Source organism: Nomascus leucogenys, chromosome X (assembly GCF_006542625.1).
Source record: "Nomascus leucogenys isolate Asia chromosome X, Asia_NLE_v1, whole genome shotgun sequence".
NCBI classification, from domain to species: domain Eukaryota; kingdom Metazoa; phylum Chordata; class Mammalia; order Primates; family Hylobatidae; genus Nomascus; species Nomascus leucogenys.
Genome location: NC_044406.1, coordinates 5,796,224 through 5,817,559, shown reverse-complemented (window position 1 = coordinate 5,817,559; position 21,336 = coordinate 5,796,224). Strand labels below are relative to the sequence as shown.

Here is a 21,336-nt window from a genome sequence, read left to right as displayed (position 1 = left end):
ATGTGCAGTTTACAATAGGGTTCTTGCTCTTATGAGAATCTAATGTGGCTGCTCATCTGACAGCAGGTGGTGCTCGGGTGGTAACGTGAGTAATGGAGAGAGGCCGTAAATATAGATGAAGCTTTGCTCACTTGCCCTCCGCTCACTTCCTGCTTTGTGTCTCAGTTCCTAACAGGCCATGGACTGGTAGTGGTCTGTGGCCTGTGGGTGGGGACTCCCACCATAGAGGATTATGCAGGAAACTTATGGCCAGGCCCGAGTGGCTCATATGGTGCCAACATTACTATAAGGGAAATAGGAAAATATCATCTTGCTCAGCACTCACTGAGATGAATCTGTATATTTGAATCATGAGATAGTTTCTATCCCAAATGTAACAACCATTGGGCCCTGCCCACTGGAGAATACGCATATCTTTGTAAATATGGTACTTTGTGTATTTATTTTTGCATCCATTGTTAAATTAGTATAAATATTGACAAGCAATTCAAAGTACCTATTTATAAAAACATGTTCATTAACATTCTTACCTTTAGAAAAACACTACAATCCCCATGTATAATTTAGTTTGAAACCTTAGATCCTCATATACTCAGTGAAGCAAATTTTATATCCCAGACCTCAATATAAAAGTGACTGTGTTTGCTTATTGTGTAAAGTATATGTAAGAAATTATACAATTTGCTACTTTGAAGATGTATTTGCCAGGTAAGATAAACTTACCATGGCCAGGCGCAGTGGCTCACACCTGTAATCCCAGCACTTTGGGAGGCCAGGGTGGGTGGATCACCTGAGGTCAGGAGTTTGAGACCAGCCTGGCCAACATGATGAAACCCCATTTCTACTAAAAAATACAAAAATTAGCCAGGTGTGGTAGTGCACACCTATAGTCCCAGCTACTCAGGAGGCTGAGGTGGGAGAATCGCTTGAACCCAGAAGGTGGAGTTTGCAGTGAGCCAACATTGCACCACTGCACTCCAGCCTGGGCGACAGAGTGAGACTCTGTGAAAAAAAAAAGATACACTTACCAAAAAATCCTTTAGAGGATTTGAACTTAATGAGTAGAACCATTCTCAGATGAACCCCCAAATTTGAGGGTCTCCTATATGGAAGGCCTATGAAGTTCTTAGAAAACTGATACATAGTTACATGGCAATGTTTCCTTTTCAGAAAGACATGGATAGTTTTTAAGCTGCTTGCACTCTAACAAGGAAAGCTGATGTTTCCTTCATTGGAAAGGCTCCCATTAAAATAATACCCGACAAAGTAAAATACTGGTATATTACAATTACTTTATTCAGATCTATTACACAAAGAGATGGCATTAAGTAACATTGGCTTGAGTGATCTCTTGCAACACAGAACAGGTTCACGGTGTCGGAAAACCAAGAATGCTCAGGGCCTCAGAAAGCTGAGCTCTAAAGACCCTGCACAGTCATGCTGTCCCAATAGGTTTCATGTTGTCATGGATGATGTCAAAGAAAAAAATTTTTCAATGCTACCTATTAAAGCACAGTAAGACTTTATTCAGGACCATGTTGATGGGTACAGGGACCACAGCAATGGGGACTTGTAGTAGGGGAGAGAGACTGGACTCAGCTCTGAATACACCATGGAAAACTGGGGATTTATAGACAGGGAACAGGGTGAGGGGCAGTGGATGGAAGATTACCAAGAGGAAACATCAAGGAGCATTCAGCTAAACCAACCTAACAGGATTCTAGCTGAAGGCAGGCCAGGTGACCAGACATCACCTGGGGGTTGGTGGAGGCTGAGAAGCCTGATCAGATACTGAGGTTGAACAGATATGGGGGGGGTTAGGTGTTCTTGCGAAACTGACTTAACAGACTTCTTGCCAAAACTGGATTTTACAAGGAAGTGCCCAGATTGGGCCTGGGAGAAGGTTGAGGAGCTTGGCTAAAGTTTGGCCAAGTGGAGAATCTTTGTCCATGAAGCCTCGGATGGATGTGAGGTCCGTAGAGGTCAGACAGCTATGATTTAAGAGGTTTTGAGCATTTGCATGACACATCCCATTCTCTAGGCATTAAAGAGAAGGCAACAAGGCTTTAGCTTTTGGAAGTCTCCATGTAATCAACACCTTTCCTCCTGGGCATGTTGGCTCCCTATGGCCACACACTCGCCAGCAGCCTCTTTATGGACACTTTTTGTCATTTTATGAGAATAGCTCAATCGAATGAGAGCCGATCCTAGTCCCAATACCATGCCCTTCTCACTCCAACTTCTTACTGCTTCGGGGTTTGTTCTGACACTGGTTTGGTTTTCCGAAGGAATCCAGTTGAAACAAAGAGAAGAGAGAATAATATTTTTCAAATCAAATTTCTGCCCCAGGTATTTGTAGAGCAAAGCAGCTGCTTCACCAGGCTAGAGTCCCTTCCCCAGGGCCCAGTAAGACTGTCATGGGCCACAAATGCAAAACATATTAAATATATTTTAATATATAAATATATAAAGTAAAAACATATTAACATACTATTTTATGACTATGTTGGTGCAAATACCAATACGATTTCCAATCCCCAATGTTCATTTTCTTTTCTTCTGATTATAAAATAAATTAAAACATTTTTGTAGGCCCCTAAAAAGGCCTTAGAGAGTGTGCCTGATGGGTAATAATCAGGCCTTTTCCCGCTCTCGGATCACGGAGGTCGGAGCTATTTTCTGTCTTATTCTTCTTTGCATTTCTCAGCCTCTCTCTTGAGCTAAGAAAGTTGATGAATCTTTGCAGAACTGGGTATTCCCCATTGCTTGACATCAAGTTGGAAATGTAGTAAACATTCCCCACATTGTTGAATTGAGTCACGATAGATAGCAGGGTATTAGCGCACAGCATTTTTAATTGCCAAGGAAAATTTTATTTTAACTTTGCATTAACATATTCTAAATGATCCTTTCACTTAATGCAATCAGATTCCTGTGACAAGTCAAATACTTTTTTTTTTGTGTGTGTGTTTTTCCCCTCCACTTTTCATTGTATGCCCTTCAGAAAAATCTGAGAAGTGGGCTTCCATTTTTGAAAAACAGGACTTCCTTAGTACCATAGATACGTAGATTGCAATTTTGCTTTTCCTGCAGCATTACTGACCTTGTGAAATGATGCCTATGTATACATCATTAATCTATTTGCTTAACTTTTAATATCTAGTAATGCTAGAAATAGAAGAATTTTTTAAAAAGAATTTGCTTAAAGCTTCAAAACTCACTAAGGTTTGGATATACAACTCCACAGGTAATATGAATGAGATGCTTTGTAAACAAGCAGCCATGCCTTACAGCTCTGCAACAAACGAGCAAACAAACAACAAAACTACGCCTTAAAGAAGCTTTGCGAGGTTTCTCCTGGACAAAAGAATTCCAATTTCCTGTTTTACATTCAAATCAAAACTTTCAGGTGGTAAATGGTTTGAAATTTAAGATGACTACAGTTACCACAAATCAACCTGATTTCCAAATGTCCTGAAATGTGATCTCAATTATTTTGAGGCACTTTTAAACTCAATATATTTGCATCTAGAGATATACTTCATCCTTCATTTGCTGTTGACATTTTACAGGTTAAATAACTGGTTCTAGACACAGATAGGCATTCATATAATCTATAAAGGCTCTTCAAGTTATTTAATCCTGCAGCATTCCCACATCATCAAGTGTTTTCAGAAAGTCTTACTTGCACTGAATATGTTAGACTTTGAGTAAACATTGTCATCTTATAGGATAAGTTTATAATAGTGCCTTTAAATAGTTTCCACATGACAGCATCAGTAGCAATCCTAACACATCATCAGTAAGCTAGTACCCTCTCTAATAAGAATGTTTTCTAAAGCAAGAATACAGATTATCCCACAATTCCTGGAACGAGAAATCCATGTTAAAAGGAAGAATCTTGTATGCTTTTCAGCTTTCAACAATTCTGGAGTTAGGGGGTAGGAGTCACTTCTTTCTTTTTTTTCTTTTCTTTTTTTTTTTAGAAAGAGAAGCGAAATTAACGTCTGAAATAGAAGAACTTAAAGGGCAACTGGGGAAATGCTGTTGAATCCTCCCAGCCCAATAGTATGCCCTTCTTGCTCCAACTTCCCAGGGTTGTGGGTAGGGATAGAGAAATTATAGCCAACTTTCAGAAAGCCCAAGTCATGGCTAACATTCTCTGCAAACCGCTGTGTGGGTTACAGGTATTCCATTCATGGGCACTGTCTTGGAATTGAGCAAACTCTGGGCAAGTCGAAGGTGGTCAGACAAGTCCACAAAACAGATGAATACGTAAGCAGGTGGATGGCAGCTTCTCTCGATTTTGGCATAAAGGAATCCAATCACATTGTTGGGGAAAGTCTTATATCTGAAGAAATGATTGCACTTTACATTCCATAGGAGCCTTTCCTCAGGATGGGCTGGTGGTTTAGACTTTGAAGCTATTTCCAGCTGTGCCACTACGAGGCCCTCTCCTAGGCGATCAGTTGCGCATTTTCCCTGATGCGATCAGTTGCACATTTACGGGGGCTTGGGGGAAATGGGATGAAAACAAAATCATGCATCTCATTGTGGATTGGAAGCACAGAAATTTCTCAGCCACAAAATTTGCATACATGATTGTTCTCTGATGACTAACTTCTGCCTAGAACTAAAGGAAGTTATGCTTATGTGTATAGATCATGGATTGCTTGTGAGTGATTTTTGTTCCCCTCCAAATACCAGAGACTTTCTAGGCCAATGATTCTGAATTACGTTGGAAGAGATTCCCTGAACCACAGCATCTCCACAGTGGGCTTTTAATTCAGAACTTCCATTCCCCAAAGAAAACAGTGGAATCCAAGCATCATACTACAAATTATGGAATGGAAAGCAGTTCAGGAGAGATTTGCCTTGGGATTATTATTACTATAAAATTTTGCAAAAAATCATTGTGCAAAGAAATCTATTTGTGAGCTTCTACTGTATTTACTTAAATAGTGATAAGCTTCTAGGTCCCTATTTTAGACATCTTAACCCTCTTGAGGAAAGAATATACTGTATGTGTATGTGTATGTATATGTATAACTATATATATGATGAAGAGCATTTGATATGTGTTTTAACTAATACCAGTAATAATGACTTGCCTTCCAATAACCAAAGTGGAACTTACCATCATCTATTATTCCTAAAGAAGATCTTTCATTCACCTTACAGTTAGTTATGTTTAGATGACTAAACTCTTTTTTATGTGATTGCCTTTTTATTATGCTGGTTATAGCATCACTTCAGATTATAGAGTAAATGGTAACTTACACTGTTGACATAGGTATTTGCTGAGGGGTGAGTTAAGGTACCTCCTGCACCTTTCTGTTTTAAGATTGCCTTCTGCACCTTTTTGTCATCTGCTTGCACTGGTGTGCCTTGTGAATGCTCCTCTATTCATTCTATTTCCATGAGTCCAAGACTCTGGCCACAGAAGGCATAAACCTACCATCTTCCTCTCTGTATACTACAGACCTTATCCCCCTCATCCCTCCAGTTGAGTAGCTGTTGAGCTCCGGCCCAAGCCTTCAGGTGATAAAATGGAGAATCAGTCCAAATCCAAGGTGTAGATGGAGTTATGTTTCCCCAGTGCCACTCTCAGGCGTGTGTTTGTAGTGAAGATGGTGAGCTTTGCCACATGCGTCTGTCTGGTCCCCAGGCACTGCTAGCGGCTCAGTCTCTTTTCCTGTTTTTCTCTGTCACACTGGCAAGACAGGCCAGTGGAAGGACAGCACAGCTGAAGCCAGGGCTTCCAAATAAAGTTGTTCCATGAAAACTGATCAGGCACCTCTGGCAGGGTCTGGGTGTGTCTGTCCGCAGCTTCCTGTATGACTTTGAGGATTTCATAAAACCGGGGCTCGGTTGCTGGAGTTAATGGGTTTCTCTCTCTGGGATCTCTGGAAATATCAAAGAGTAAAGGTGGATCGTGATGGGTGACGTAACTCCCGAAACAGAAGCACACATGTGTGGCAAAGCATCCGTTGGAACCCACGGGGTTGAAGTTGGGGGTGAAGAAAAAGGCCTTCCAGATGGATGTGCCTGTGGTTTAAAAGGATGGAAATGGCATTAGGTATGAAGCATCCTTGTATGTACCACAAATGAAAAAGTGATGTGGAAATTATGCTGCCATGTGCTTTAAGAAGGTGAAGATATCATAAGGCTGCAGACACAATGTTAATATGTACAGGAGAGACTATGAAGCCACACATAGACGCACACACACACAGCCAGCAGGAACAGCGTCAGACTTGGTAGGACCGCGGTTAACAGTTTATTTTCTCAGTTTTCAGAAAGTCCACAAAATGTCGAATCAAGAATTAAATGAACTTTGGGAGGCCGAGATGGATAGACCACTTGAGGTCAGGAGTTCGAGACCAGCCTGGCCAACACGGTGAAACCCCGTCTCTGCTAAAAAATACAAAAATTAGCCAGGTGTTGTGGCAGATCCCTGTAATCCCAGCCACTCAGGAAGCTGAGGCAAAAGAATCACTTGAACCCGGGAGGTGGTGGTTGCAGTGAGCTGAGATTGTGCCACTGCACTCCAGCCTGGGCGACAGAATTAGACTCTGTCTCAAAGAAAAAAAAAAAAGAATTAAATGAGGGCCAAGTGCAGTGGCTCATGCCTGTAATCTCAGCACTTTGGGAGGCCGAGGTGGAAGAATCACTTGAGCCTAGGTAGGGGTTTGAGACCAGCCTGGGCAACATAGTGAAAGCCCATCTCTATAAGAAATTAAAAAAAAAAAAAAAAAAAAGCTGGGTGTGGTGGCACGTGCCTGTAGTCCCGGCTACTCCAGAGGCTAAGGCAGGAGGATTGTGTGAGCCTAGGCAGCTGGAACTGCAGTGAGCTATGATCATGCCACTGCACTCCAGCCTGGGTGGTAGAGCAAGACCCTGTCTCAAAAAAACAAAACAAAACAAAAAACAAACCCACAAAAATAAACAAAAATAAAAAAGAATTAAATGAGGCTAGAAGTGATGGTGAGGAGGGATTACAAATGGGGAATGGAAATGATCTTTTGGGGATGAAGGAGATGTTCTGAAAGTAGATTGCTCAACTCTATACATTTACTAAAAATCTTTAAATTAGAATATAATGGCATGCAACATATACCTTTAAAAGCTGTTAGGAATTCCAAATTAGGGGAATTCATCAACACCAGAATAGGATGGTTAGTTTTTAAAATGTAAGTTCTGTGTTTCAATAAACTCCAAAATATTGAAATTGCTAGGAAAAACTAATTTACAAACAAATGAATAATTATGAAATAATTGATTCATTTCCTACTTATCTGACAATGTTATCATTTTCAGAGGAGCTGACTGCTCTCAAACACCTTCTAAGAGAGGCCTAAACATGTTTTCTGGGTAGGCAAAATGTAGCAGATAAAAACAGAGAATTAAAATGCATGAACCGACTAGAATCAGGTGCAGGACGTGAATGCCCTTATAGCTTTTACATAAAACCAAAGAGGCATTCCTCCTAGGAAGCCCTCCACCCCTGTGTAAGTCATCCTGATCATTTGTGCATAAAATGGCATGTGCGACTTTTGTAATTATAGGCATTTCATGATCAACTGATCAAAATGCAAAACTGATTAATGCAATCGGTTTAAACCAACAGTCACTGGGGCCTGTGTTGTCCCCAAATCTCCCCTAACCTTGGACAAGGTTAGTGATGGGAAAAGTCAGCCTCTTTGTGTGTGTGGGTTTTTTTAAAGCTGAGAAAGACAGGGAAAGCAAGGTGAATACGTTTAGATGAATATATTAAAGAAGATTCATAATGAGACGCCTGCAGTCTGTGGCATAGCTGATTCTGCGAGAGCAGGACATGACATCTGTGCACTTTACATGGTCTCAGTGCACCTGCTTCAGAAAGATAAGGTCAAGCTGACACACAGACACGCCAGGCTGCAGGAAGAATTCCAGGACTTGGTTACCATTTCCAGCAGGGTTTAAAAAGGCAGCAAGTAACCTTAAGATGCTTCCCATCCACTCGTATCATCCCACACTTTCTTCCAGGGTATGAGAAATTTTCTTCAGAAGCCTTTTTGGAGACAGGCTGACAGAGCCTGCCATTTGCAGCCACTTAGAATCCTTCGTCAGGGTCAGCCGAGAGAGAGAGTGGGTACACAGAGAAGCGAGCCAGGAAGCCTCTCTTGCTCGTGCTCCCAATGATGCAAATCTAGAGGGCGTTTTGAACTTGACATTCGAGTCAAGCCTCTGTGTGTTTAAAACCCCAGGAGAATACAGGCTCCTGGAATAAATTCATGTAAAGAGCCTGTATTTTCCACTTGCTTTTGAAAGCCACTCACATGATCCTGTCATTACTACTAGAGCACAATCCTCCCCAGGTGTGAGCTGGAAGATCAGATCGACATCAGGCCCCGTCAAGAGATGCAGGCACCCTGGCCTGGGAATGGCAGTGGTGTTGCTGGGTAGTTCAGACAAGTGTAGAAGTAAGAATTAATTATTCTAAAGAATTATTGAACATGCTCTGGGGTTGCTGGCCTTTTTATCCTTTCATTTGGATTTTTAAAAACTTTTCATAAAGAGGTAGATTGCTTAGTCTCTGTGCTGTTTCTCTGGACCACTTTAGATTTACTGAAAAGAGAGAACTAGAACTGCACTTTTTATTGTACAGTGGCTCACAGGGTAACAATCCCGACTTTGGAAGCTTGTTCTATTATTCACCAGGAACCCAGCAACTGACATCTCCAAAGGTGTCATTTCAAAGATAAAGAGCACAGCTCAGTCACTAGATCAAATAGAAGGCACCTGGCAGAGTCATCTTATTTTGTTTAATTTATATTTTCGATTTGTATTTTCTAGAGACAGGGTCTCGCATTATTGCTCAGGCTGGAGTGCAGTGGTATGATCATAGTTCACTGTAGTCTCGAACTCCTGGGCTCAAGCAATCCTCCTGCCTCAGCCGCCCAAGTAGCTGGAACCACAGGTGTATGCCACCATGCCGAGCTATATTTTAAATTTTTTTGTAGAGATGCGGTGTCTCCATGTTGCCCAGGCTGGTCTCGAACTCCTGGGCTCAAGCAATCCTCCTGCTTTGGCCTCCCAAAGCACTGGGATTACAGGTATGAGCCACCATGCCCAGCATCATCTTCTATTTTTCATAGGTATATTTAGTCCTGTATTCCAAAATTATCTTGATAACATACTTCATCCTGAGTATCCTCATATACTAGAAAAATGTTAAATTTTTAAAAAAGTTTCTTCACTACTGTATTTTAAAAATTATCATCAACTGCTCTGATAAAAGACTGTTTCTCCCTCACCACTGAAAACAATAAATATTTTGACCAAACTGGGAACTTAGACTCATTTATAACTGAGATCCAATGACCTGGGAAAGGAATGATTAAATTTGATATAAAGAATGCAGGGAAATTAAAGTGGACAGTTTTTTTTTGTTTTTTTTTTTTTTTTTGTTTTTTTTACTTGTTTAATTAGTCTAAGTAGTGATGAGGACAATAATTCTACTGAGATTTTTAAAATCCTCTCCCAAATTAAGAAAACGAATTGTCACAAGTGATGGTCAAAGATATCAATGACATATGATATAGTACTGCTATGTCACTGTGCTAGAACAAAATGCTCAGGAAATCATCACCCATCTGGTGACACATATTTTTATATAAAATCACCACTAAACAATGTCACTCAAATCATGAGAGAAGAAAGTTTATTGTCATTTAACAAAAAGGCAAATAGAATTGAAGTGAGAAAAAGTTGATGCCTAAGCCAGCTAAAACAGCTATCCTGTTAAAAATAAACTAAGCTGCGAACAAAGAGAAATAAAGAGGTCTCTGGGTTCCCTGGGATTGCCTGGGGACCACAGGGGCTTCTGACCCTGGAACAGAAGAGACGCTGTGATTTCTATTACTTCGCATTACAGCGACTCAGCCACGGGGAGTGGGAGCCCTGGCAAGGAAGCCCCGAAAATGAGCACATGTGCTCCCCAAGAACAAAAATAGAGAGGGCGCAAACCAGAACTTTCGTTATGTACTGAAGTATTTTTTAAAATCAATATTAGTATCTAGCACAAGCTCCCTCTTAACGTCTTGGAGTCGGGTTGTGGCAGGCCAGGTCTCACTAACGCAGGCCTCCATGACATCTGTTTGAGCACCGACTGAGTGGTGAGGTTACTATTAAAAGCTGAAAGAGCCAGCGTCCTCATACAAAGGCTGGAATGGAACAAAAGCCCATCAGGAGTCTTGCCCAGGCCTCTCCTGGGCTTTGAAGCATGACATGATAACGAAGGAATTCTTAACAGGGCTCGTTTAGGATTAAACAAGTTTTACTGGGGGTCTGAAGAAACTCCCCAGACCTCCACAAACAAGTTTACTGGAGATGTGAAGGAACTCCCCAAACCTCCATGATTTAGCAGGAGACAAGAGAAGGGTAATCACCCCAGCACCTGGGCCCATCTAGATTAAGCCAATTTACTGAGGCTCCAGAGGAAGGTCTCCAGGACTCAGACCTTAGTTATAGATTAGAAGAAGCTAATGACTTATGTCTTTAGATGAATGCACACTTACACATAGACTTATAGCTTAGTCTATATAAGCTCCAGAAAACTGTAATTTTGAGTTGGTCCGGGCAATATTTTCCAGGCCTTCTCTCTGTAACTGGTTACAGAAATAAAAACTCTCTTTCTCTCCAGTTCATCTGCATCTTCTTGTTGGGCTGTGAGAAATAGCAGTCCTACTCTTGGTTTGGTCCGGGAACAGGGTCATGCTACATCGCTTACAAATTTTAACAACGTCCTCCTGAAAAGGGTCCTTGAAGCCTCATTCTGTCTTTATCCCAAGGGCCCCGAGTGCTTCTGGCCTCTCATAATGATGCAAGCCTCTCACATCTTGCATTCTGAATTCTCTACTTAGAGCAGTCACAACAGTCCATAACACAGCTGGGCACAATCCGGACCCTGGGACACTCGTTTCCAGGCCTCTCTGAATGTTTAAACTGCTGTCTTGCAGAAGTCTCAGAGCCATCATGTGAGACAAAACAAAACCAGGTCTGGAAAGCCCGTTTGGCACAAGTAAAGACACTGCACGCATGACAGACACTCAGAGGCATCACACAACGCGACTGTGCCCTTACGGCCCCTGCTTCTAACCCACAGTGGCTAAAGCAAGGTGCCCCCAACCTGGAACTCTGAGGCCACAAAAACAAGACTACACCTCCTTCCTGGGGACAATGAACCCTGAGTAATCCAAGTGCTCCAGAACACCTTCCAGCTTCCTTGAAGTCAGAAAGGCTGCATGGCCCATTCTGGCCAAACGTGAGCAGTATGTGGTATGTCTTTTCCCAGCCACAGCACAGAGGAGCTGTCTCTTCTGCTGGTGACACTCGAGATGATGGGGCCTCTGTCAGGGTGGTCCCTGACAAATGGATGGCAGAACCCTCTCCTCCTAGACCCTCACCTTCCCACCATGACAGGCATTGAACACTGTACCTCTGGCCGTGTTGGAAGATACATTTTGTGGTCATAGCTGCGTTGGGGCAGATGTGCTACTGATACCTACCTGGTGGGGAGAGGCCACGGATGCTGCTCCACAGTCTAGAATGCACAGGGCAGCCTCTAGCACAGAGAATGATCTGGCCCCAAATGTCAGTAGTACCCAGGTTGACAAGCTCTGTTCTACAGCAAGAGTGAGAATAAATGTTTGCTGGGCTGAGCCCCTGAAATGTCAGGGCTAATGGTTATCATAACACAGATTCGCCACTCCCTACACATGAACCCTCTGAGAGCTAAACTATAAAATAAGACAAACTTTATTTTTGATAAAGTGAGCCAGAAGCTGGACTGAGACAGATGAGAGCTAAACTATAAAATAAGACAAACTTTATTTTTGATAAAGTGAGCCAGAAGCTGGACGGAGACAGACAATCCTCACAAGTCTCCAAGGCTTGGTGATAAACTGCATGGATGAATGAACAGCTCTAAAGGACAGGAAAGGCACCAAAGATCCATAGGCAGTATAGAAGAAGCAGAGACAGGTAGAGTTGCTGTGCGCTTCCAAGACAAATAAGATGGAGAAGGGGTGGTGCCAGGGGCCCGAAGACTCCCTTGTTCCAGGACGATAGCAATGTCTTTATAAAAGAGCATTTGCCTTTCTTAGCCTGACGCTGTGTGAGACTTGCATAGACAGAGGAGCCCTGGGAGGGGCGGGGGGGTGCCGGCGGTGGGCGGGGAAGAGAGAGAGAGAATGCACTAGCTAGAGGGCAGGTGCTTCGGCCAAGGTTTTTCCTGCCACTGACTTGATTAAGGGCGTAGCTCTGAGCACCAATAGTTTAGGTTCAATCCCGAGCTCTGCAATTTCTTACATATGTGATGCTGGGCATAGCTGCTCTCACCTCTCTGTGTCCCAGTCTGCTCCTCTGTTAAATGTTCATAATAATCGTTCTTCCCTGGTAGCATTGCTTTGAGGATTAAAAATTGGTTCCTATATGTGATGCTGTCAGAAGGAGGCTGGGTCTATAGTAGAGACTATACATGAGTTAGCTGTGAACAGAAAGCTGCAGCCAATTTACGCAAGAAACAATTCAGTTTCCATCTGCCCTTCAATCTGTTGCTACTGCAATACATGTCGTAAGACATTTTTTTTTCTGCTAAGGATTCTGAAAGTACATGGAAAACTATTAATAAATCTACATGGCTTCAACACATTGACTCTTAATGTATCACTCAGATTTAAACTTCCCTTGATGAATGATGTTCAACTGGTAGTTTTGGCGAGATTTATTTTGGGTGCTTGGAAGACTGCATGTATATATCATAGAATGTATACGCAGATATTTTGGGTTTTCAGTCTTGGCAGCATGTACCTCTATTGCCATCTTGAAGTTCTTCAAGAACCATTTCACATACTGTTCCATTTTCCCATTGTGAGGAACCCCCCCACAAAGAACCCTAGGCCTGCCCCCTCAGTAAGTTTACAGAAAAGTCAATGTCATCCACTGAACTGATGTCTGAAAACCCATCCCAGGGTGCCCTCCTACTCCTGTGATCCACCTAAAAAATTGTTCCATACATTACCCTAGTCTCATCCGGACACCCCACACTAATGCCTCAAATCTTTTCTTACACCCAAAGATTTTACAGTGTGTCCATACCTGAGCCTCCATAGATCATGTGTCTTCTAACTTAATACATGCACGTTCATCAAAAGCATCTTGGCCCCAAGCTCTGTTTCTGACCCCTGAGGTTCACTGCCATCTGTTTACCATAGCACAAACCCCCTAACTGTTCAGCCCTTGGCTGATATATAATCAGTGACAGTAGATAAGTTCTGCCTGCTTCCTGCAGCTGGCAGCACCAGAGCTCACGATACGACAACAGTGAGAAGGATGAGGAAGCGGCTCTGGTGGCTGGGTGCATCTGCTTCACAGCCAGGCAATTTGAGAGCAACACAAGCTTTCCCAACTGATGCCTGAGTATTTGAGGACAAAATATTCCCTTTTACTAAGCTTTGGGTTTTGCATATTAAGGGACAGAAATATATAACCTGGAACAAACTGGGTGTATGATGTATATGAGACTCTTCCCTCACTTTCCCTTCCTTGCCTCCATATTGATATTCTAGCTGTCCTTCAAAGCCCTGCTGTGTTCTCCTCCATGAACCCATCTAAATTCCCAGCTGGAAGTCACCAGTTTTCCTCTGTTCCTCTCACCACTTTTCATCACTCAGTCAACACTTGAGGTCTCCAATTCTCTGGCTGGATTATTTCCTCTCTGAAGGCAGGGACTGTATCTCCCACGTCTCCTGAATGTGTACTGCCTAGTATCTTAGATAGAATAGAGGCCCATTAAAAAATTGTTGGGGCCAGGCACAGTGGCCCTCACCTGTAATCCCAGCACTTTGGGAGGTCGAGATGGGTGGATCACCTGAGGTCAGGAGTTCAAGACCAGCCTGGCCAAGATGGTGAAACTCCGTCTCTACTAAAAATATAAAAACTAGCTGGGCGTGGTAGTGGGTACCTGTAATCCCAGCTACTCGGAGGCTGGGGCAGGAGAATCACTTGAACCTGGAGGCGGAGTTTGCAGTGAGCCGAGATAGTGCCATTGCATGTCAGCCTGGGCGACAAGAGCGAAACTCCATCTCAAAAACAAAAAAAAAGTTGGATAAATTAAAAAAAAAAAAAAAGGAGATGATGGTTATTAGCAGGAAGAGATGGAAAGAGAGGGGAGGAGCCAGCTGTCATCATGAAATCCAGCGTGAGCAGACAATAAGCCAAACACACTCCACAGTCCCCTCGGGACCTACCCGGAGCATCCTGCCTGAAATCACACAATGGCTCTGCACCACCTCCAGCCTGAAGGACCAACAGACTACTGTGAGGCACTGGAGATTACTATCTGATCACGGCAGATAACGGAGTGAGGAAGGCAGAGAGCTTGGAAGTACATTTGCTTTGGGATTGCTTGGTGTCAAAAATGGGCAGTCATCAGGAATTGTGCAGGGGGCATAAGTCATTTGGCCCCCAGGAAAGAACATTCATGGAGAGGGATGAGAGCAACTGAGAGGACGAGGATCAGGCATGGAGCCAGTGGAAGGAGTATGAGACCTGATGATGCCAAGGATGTCCACATTTGGGGAATAAGAGGATGTGGATATATCGTGGACTCAGTGCATGGGGGCACAGAGATGTCCAGATACACGGTTAGGTGGAGGAATCATGATTTACAATTGTGAGTAAAAAAACATATTGTCTTAGGGGAAGACATTTCGATTAATGGGAGACAGACTCAAAAGCAAATGGTGTTGGTTGCAAATCCCAACTTGGCCATCAACTTTGCAACTGTATGCCAATAATGTGACCTTCTACCTCTCTGTCTCCCCATCTATAATTGGGAAAAATAACACTGGGAGGAGAGATAGCTAGCTGATCCGCCAGCCTCCTACAGTCATTGAGTGTTCCTCTGGGTACATGGACACCCATAACAAAACTCTCCTTTGCAGCCTCCTGTGAAGCTAGGTCTGAACAGGTGACCAACTTCTGGCCTCTGAGAAGAGTCTGACTATCTTCCTTGGGAAGTAGTAGCCATGCACTTTTTTCTTCTCATCTTTCCCATCCGTCCCGCCATTGTATGCGTTTAGGGTAGACACAATCATCATTCACCATGAAGATGAAGCTGTCACATTCTACAGGAGGTGGAAAAGCCGCTTGAAAGATTCTGTACCCCAGAGACTTTGTGAACCATTCGCCGCTGGATGTCACCCATGAGATGGAGATATAAACTTCTCTGTAATGTAAACTACTGTTTTTTTTTTTTATTGTTTTCTGTTACAGCCAAATCTGAAACTAATATAATCATAATCTCTTCTAATTCAGGAGATTAAATGAGATATCAAATACAATGTTCTTGACAAACTGTCCGGCAGACAGTAAATATGCAACAAACATCAGTGTTTACCGTCATCAAGCATGTCTTCAAAAGATACATAATGATCACAGAAAGAGATGACAAATTTCAAGAACATGAGATTAACAAAGGGAAACGTCTATAACCACCTACAAAACATTTTTGTATAGAAGATACGAAAGGAAGACACAAAAAATTGCTAAATATTGCATGCCCTGGTTAGAACTAAAATGTCTATTTAGAAAACACCAGGTCTGAGAGCATGTGAAAGCAAATCTGGCGGGGGGTTAGAGACATAGCAGACATTTCAGGAGAACTGAGAGACGCCCCGCGTTGAAGTCGGGGAAAAGAGATGTGTAAAATACTGCAGAAAATCAATGAAACGGTAGGACGGAGAATGCAAGGGGAAAAGATCAGAAGTGACCTCTGGCAAAAAGATCAGAATAAGCTGGGTGCCAAGCTTAGATGGAAGAGGGCATTTGAGCATTCAGCCACACCGAGTTTTTTGGTGTTTTTTTTTTTTTTTTTTTGTATTCAAGAAAGAAAATTCAATTTTGATTTACTTTGTTTCTATAAGGAAGTAAGTTTGCATTGTAGCAAATTATCAAAAGTAATGACCAGGACTTTTTCTTCCACAATATTAGTGTAATCTTAGATCAGACATACTACAACTTTGGTTGAAAAGTGAATGTTTATCTCAAATATTGTCTGATACTGTCTATAAGGTAATATGAAGTTCCATAAGAAAATATATGTTTAATAGGCTATGTTGGAAAACACAAAATCTATTTATGTGGTGATTTTTTTCCACGGTTGGAAATGACTGTTAGGGGAAGTTAAGCTGTTACTGATGTGTCTGGATGATAATGATACAAAATAAATTTAATGAAAAAATTAAAAGTTCAATGAAATCTTTTCTAACCTCATAAATCACTCCTTCTCCTAGATCTCCAAAGCAAATTCTGTCCATCCCAGGACACCATCATCCTGTGTTGCTACAATTACAAGTACAAATGTTGTACCTTGTACTGGGCTTCACAGGCACATGAGTGAAATAATGGCTGCATGCCTGAACTATTAAAAGCTTGTGGCAATGCAGCATTTGAAGTGTTCACAGAGAAAATAAATCCTAAGACTTAAAAGTTATCCTTGAAATGGTTTACATATATGTGCTTTTTCTTAATTGCTACAACAGTTACAGAGTAGGATGAAAATATGTCCTTTTATAAGGTCAGCTGAAACACAGGATAGTTCCTGGTGAGCTTAAATTTGGAAATGCTGCATCTCACATTAGGTCAGCTTCAGCCTTTGATATTTCATTTCTGACACTTTAGATCCTAATTCTGAGGATCAGATGAGGAAGGGCATCTGACAAGTACTCACCGAAATTACTAGTGATGATGAAAGCCAAGTGCTGCCTTTCTGATGCTGTTAACTCATAAGTGGCTGTTATGAGAATTTCTTCTCTTTTATTAGGTGTGTTTTAGAGGCAAAATTAATTTTTTAATTAAATGAAAATGCTAGATAGCCATGCGAGCATTTTTCTTTATGTTATCATGGTAAGCTGGTTTTGATTTTAAACCATTACTGAGCTCTTATTTTGAAATGAAGGTATCCTTCAGAAAGCTGGAAAGGAACACATTCCTTTGGAATGAATTCCATTATCTTATTGCTGTTTGCTGTAATTTTATTTAATTATTTACTTTTTATTGATGCATATTCAATGTATGTATTTTCAGGGTACCTGTGATCATTTGAAACACTCATATAACCAAATCAGGGAAATTGGGATATCCATCACCAGTTAACATTAATTGATTGTATATTTCACAATAGCTAGAAGAGAATCATTCAAATGTTCCTAGTATTGTCATTTTTAAAATAAAGCTTTTTCATTTTTATTTTTTTGTTGTTGGAAAAAAGTTTCCAACAAACTTGAATAGAAAATGGAGGGAAAGAATGGTATTGGTGCCCCGTTCCCCTAAGTAATTTTTATAGCTTCATGGAGATCCCGTTTCTGACTAAAGTGTGACATTTCAAATATATGTGACTTTTTTGTCTACATGATGCTAAGATTCCATATATGTCTGTACAAAACACTTTAAGCTGTTAATTATGTACTATATTGCATTGCATTCTAGAATATATCTACAGCTATCCCATGGATTTTGGTATGACCAGCTGGTTTGGGGACTCTCCATTAATGTGAGTATTTATCTCACAGACTACAGTCATCAGCTTAAAAATCCTGGAGCCAAGTATCCACCTACCCTCTAAGATCAATTCCATCCATAAAATCAAGTTGTCATTGTGTTGAATTTTTAATAACATTAATTCATATGTCAAACATTAAAGCCAAAATTTTTCATAACCATTGAATGGTAAATTTTAACTCAAAATTCTTATTTTAGTGCAAGAAAAGTTATCCATGTTATAATCATGCTTTCATGAGTTCTTATAAAATGTAATAGGAATAATGATATCAGATCATAATTAAATTATGTCATTCAATTTGCTGAGACAACTAAATTATAGCGAAGACATTATATATAAATTTTAAAAGAGATTCATGTTTTAAAAGGGTGGAAATGAAATCCTAGCATTAAGTTTTTTGAAAATCAGTATTTCATGAGTTTGGAATTATAACATTTAATCCTCTAAGTAATCAAGACAAATTGTAACTGCATCTTAAAAACATCTGCAGTCAGTTCTACTGATACCAACAAACTGTTGTTAATCTAGGGCTCTGAGGGAGGAAGGCAACCTGTATTTGTTGTGTTTGCCAATTGCCATGGTGTAAACACCCACAACACAGCCAAATGAAAACAGACAATGGTTTAACAACCAGCTGGCAAGATTCCTGAATGATCAGGAGCTGATTCCAGCATACCACTGCCTGCTACTAAACCCTAATACTACATTTCTTTTTTTCTTTTTTCTAATAAAGTATTCCGAAGTCAGGCGACAACCCTCTTATCCCTAAGATTCATGGAATATGTTCCACAGTGATTATTGACAAGCTCCTACCAAAGCCTATCTGAGATGACCTATGCAGTCTCACTCAACTATTACTACTTTAAGATCTGTCTTCCCCAGGTGACAGAAAGCTCCATATGGATGAGAGTCACATTTTCTTTACGCATCCCTGTATTCCCAGCACATTGTACAGCTAGCAGCGCCTCATGCTCTAAAATGTAAGCTACTCTTCAGCAGGGAACTTTGTCTGTTTTGCTCACTGACAGATGCCAGTGCTAAGACGGTATGTTCCACACAGTAGGTGCTCAATACATATTTCTAGAAAAAATGAATAGATAAAATACAAAATGACTAAACATGAAGCCATACACAAAAGCCAAGACAGCAAATATGGTTGCTGAGTTTCAGACAGCATCTGAAAAATAAATCATAAATGATTCATAAACATCATGTTTTCCTGAGGTCCTTTATCTCGATAAATGATTCTAGCCTTCGGATACTGTGATTTCTCCTTTTTTTGTTACCAGTTCAAGACAGAAGAGTTGAAGGAATTGCATTCAGAGTCTAGGAAGCAAATTTTATCCCGGGGCCAGTTGCCTATCAGAAACTGGGTCTTGTTTTTCTCACTCCTATTTTCTGTATCTTCCTGTCCCCTTTCTCTTTACTCCTCCACATAATGTGTTCCTCCAGCCTCTGATCCAATATGTTCCTTCCAGCTTCTCTAACTGGGGATTTGGCTCTATTAAAATACAATTTTGCAAGGTTCAGGACATGATACAGACTTATTCGCACATGCAGTAGTCAAAGAAACTTTGTTCTTCACATTCCTTGCCGGCTCCATATAAAAAGAAATTAAGAGTCCTTGAGCTCTCATTTATTACAAAGCTCAGAAGTCGATGCTATAAACTGATCTAAAAAAGAAGCAGTATTCTTATGGAAACTAGGAATAAAATGCTTCCAGAAGTAAAATCACAAACCCATGTTTCTGTTGTTTTTTTGTCTTCTAGAACATATCATGAGAAAACTGCCCAGACTTAAAGGAGAAACTCTGAAGCATATACCTGGTGTGATTTCTGTGGCTAATAGAAAGGTTGTAATTTCATGGAAAAGTTGTAAAAATAAAAGAGAGGCTGTTCTTTAAATGATAAGTCTTGGGTAAATTGGCTAGGTGAGTGGGGAAGAGACAAAGATTTGTTGGAAAATGGAATGGAATCACCCTAAGTTTAAGAAGTTAGCAGCTAGGAGGTTATTACACACCCCTCCTTAGGGGCAGGTGTGTGTGGGGGGGGCAGTCCTAGGTTCTAGAAGCAGAGTTCAAAAGCCCCTTAGAGAAAAGGGGAATTTTATTTTACCTCCAAAGAAGGAACTGAAAGTCCAGCCTCAATAGGTACCTCCAGAACATACGATAATTGTATAAATTGCTCACCACTTTCCATTGACTGCCAGGTATCTTAGTGATAGGAATATTACTGTAATTCTAAGTTTCACGCTACCTGACTTCAAACTATACTACAAGGCTACAGTAACCAAAACAGCATGGTACTGGTACCAAAACAGAGATATAGACCAATGGAACAGAACAGAGCCCTCAGAAATAATGCCACACATCTATAACTATCTGATCTTTGACAAACCTGACAAAAACAAGAAATGGGGAAAGGATTCCCTATTTAACAAATGGTGCTGGGGAAACTGGCTAGCCATATGTAGAAAGCTGAAACTGGATCCCTTCCTTACACCTTATACAAAAATCAGTTCAAGATGGATTAAAGACTTGAATGGTAGACCTAAAACCATAAAAACCCTAGAAGAAAACCTAGGCAATACCATTCAGGACATAGGCATGGGCAAGGACTTCATGTCTAAAACACCAAAAGCAATGGCAACAAAAGCCAAAATTGACAAATGGGATCTAATTAAACTAAAGAACTTCTGCACAGCAAAAGAAACTACCATCAGAATGAACAGGCAACCTATAGAATGGGAGAAAATTTTTGCAATCTACTCATCTGACAAAGGGCTAATATCCAGAATCTACAATGAACTCAAACACATTTACAAGAAAAAAACAAACAACCCCATCAAAAAGTGGGTGAAGGATATGAACAGACACTTCTCAAAAGAAGACATTTATGCAGCCAACAGACACATGAAAAAATGTTCATCATCACTGGCCATCAGAGAAATGCAAATCAAAACCACAATGAGATACCATCTCACACCAGTTAGAATGGCCATCATTAAAAAGTCAGGAAACAACAGGTGCTGGAGAGGATGTGGAGAAATAGGAACACTTTTACATTGTTGGTGGGACTGTAAACTAGTTCAACCATTGTGGAAGACAGTGTGGCGATTCCTCAGGGAACTAGAACTAGAAATACCATTTGACCCAGCCATCCCATTACTGGGTATATACCCAAAGGAATATAAACCATGCTGCTATAAAGACACATGCACACATATGTTTATTGCAGCACTACTCACAATAGCAAAGACTTGGAAACAACCCATTGTCCAACAATGATAGACTGGATTAAGAAAATGTGGCACATACACACCATGGAATACTATGCAGACATAAAAAATCAACAACCACACCTAAGATTATAAACCATTTGTTCCTGTGTGCTAATTGGAAATACCACTATAAAACAAGTATTAGAAAACCCACAAGAGATCCTGTTGAATTGCACAATTAAAAGAACCCCCAGTTCAGGAAATGGGATAGAACTGAAGAACATTTTAACCTTGCTTTAAATATCTAAATGTAGCAAATATGCATGATGCACAAAATACAGATTCAGTGAGTCACGATCCATCATCTTTAGGCTGGGAAAGTAAGTCAGGTAAACATTTAAATGCTCTTCATTCCTTCTCTAGCCTTTAGTGCCATGCTGGAAGAGTGAGGGGAATGCTTTGAGGACATGCAGAGGAGGTGGCATTTCAGCAGGGCCTGGGGGGCATTG

The 21,336-nt window shown here is 41.0% G+C and overlaps 1 protein-coding gene across 5 annotated transcripts in view; it reads right to left on the bottom strand.

Annotated features, from left to right (window-relative positions):
* Positions 1–1,275: 1,275 nt before the first annotated feature.
* The window catches only part of STS (steroid sulfatase), a 213,028-nt gene continuing 192,967 nt past the window's right edge, over positions 1,276–21,336 (bottom strand). For all 5 annotated transcript variants that reach the window (XM_012500957.2, XM_030806567.1, XM_030806566.1 and 2 more), the window contains one exon: positions 1,276–6,048. In XM_012500957.2, coding sequence (XP_012356411.1) covers positions 5,675–6,048 — 374 coding nt within the window. In that variant the 3' untranslated portion in view covers positions 1,276–5,674. The remainder of the gene's footprint in view (positions 6,049–21,336) is intronic.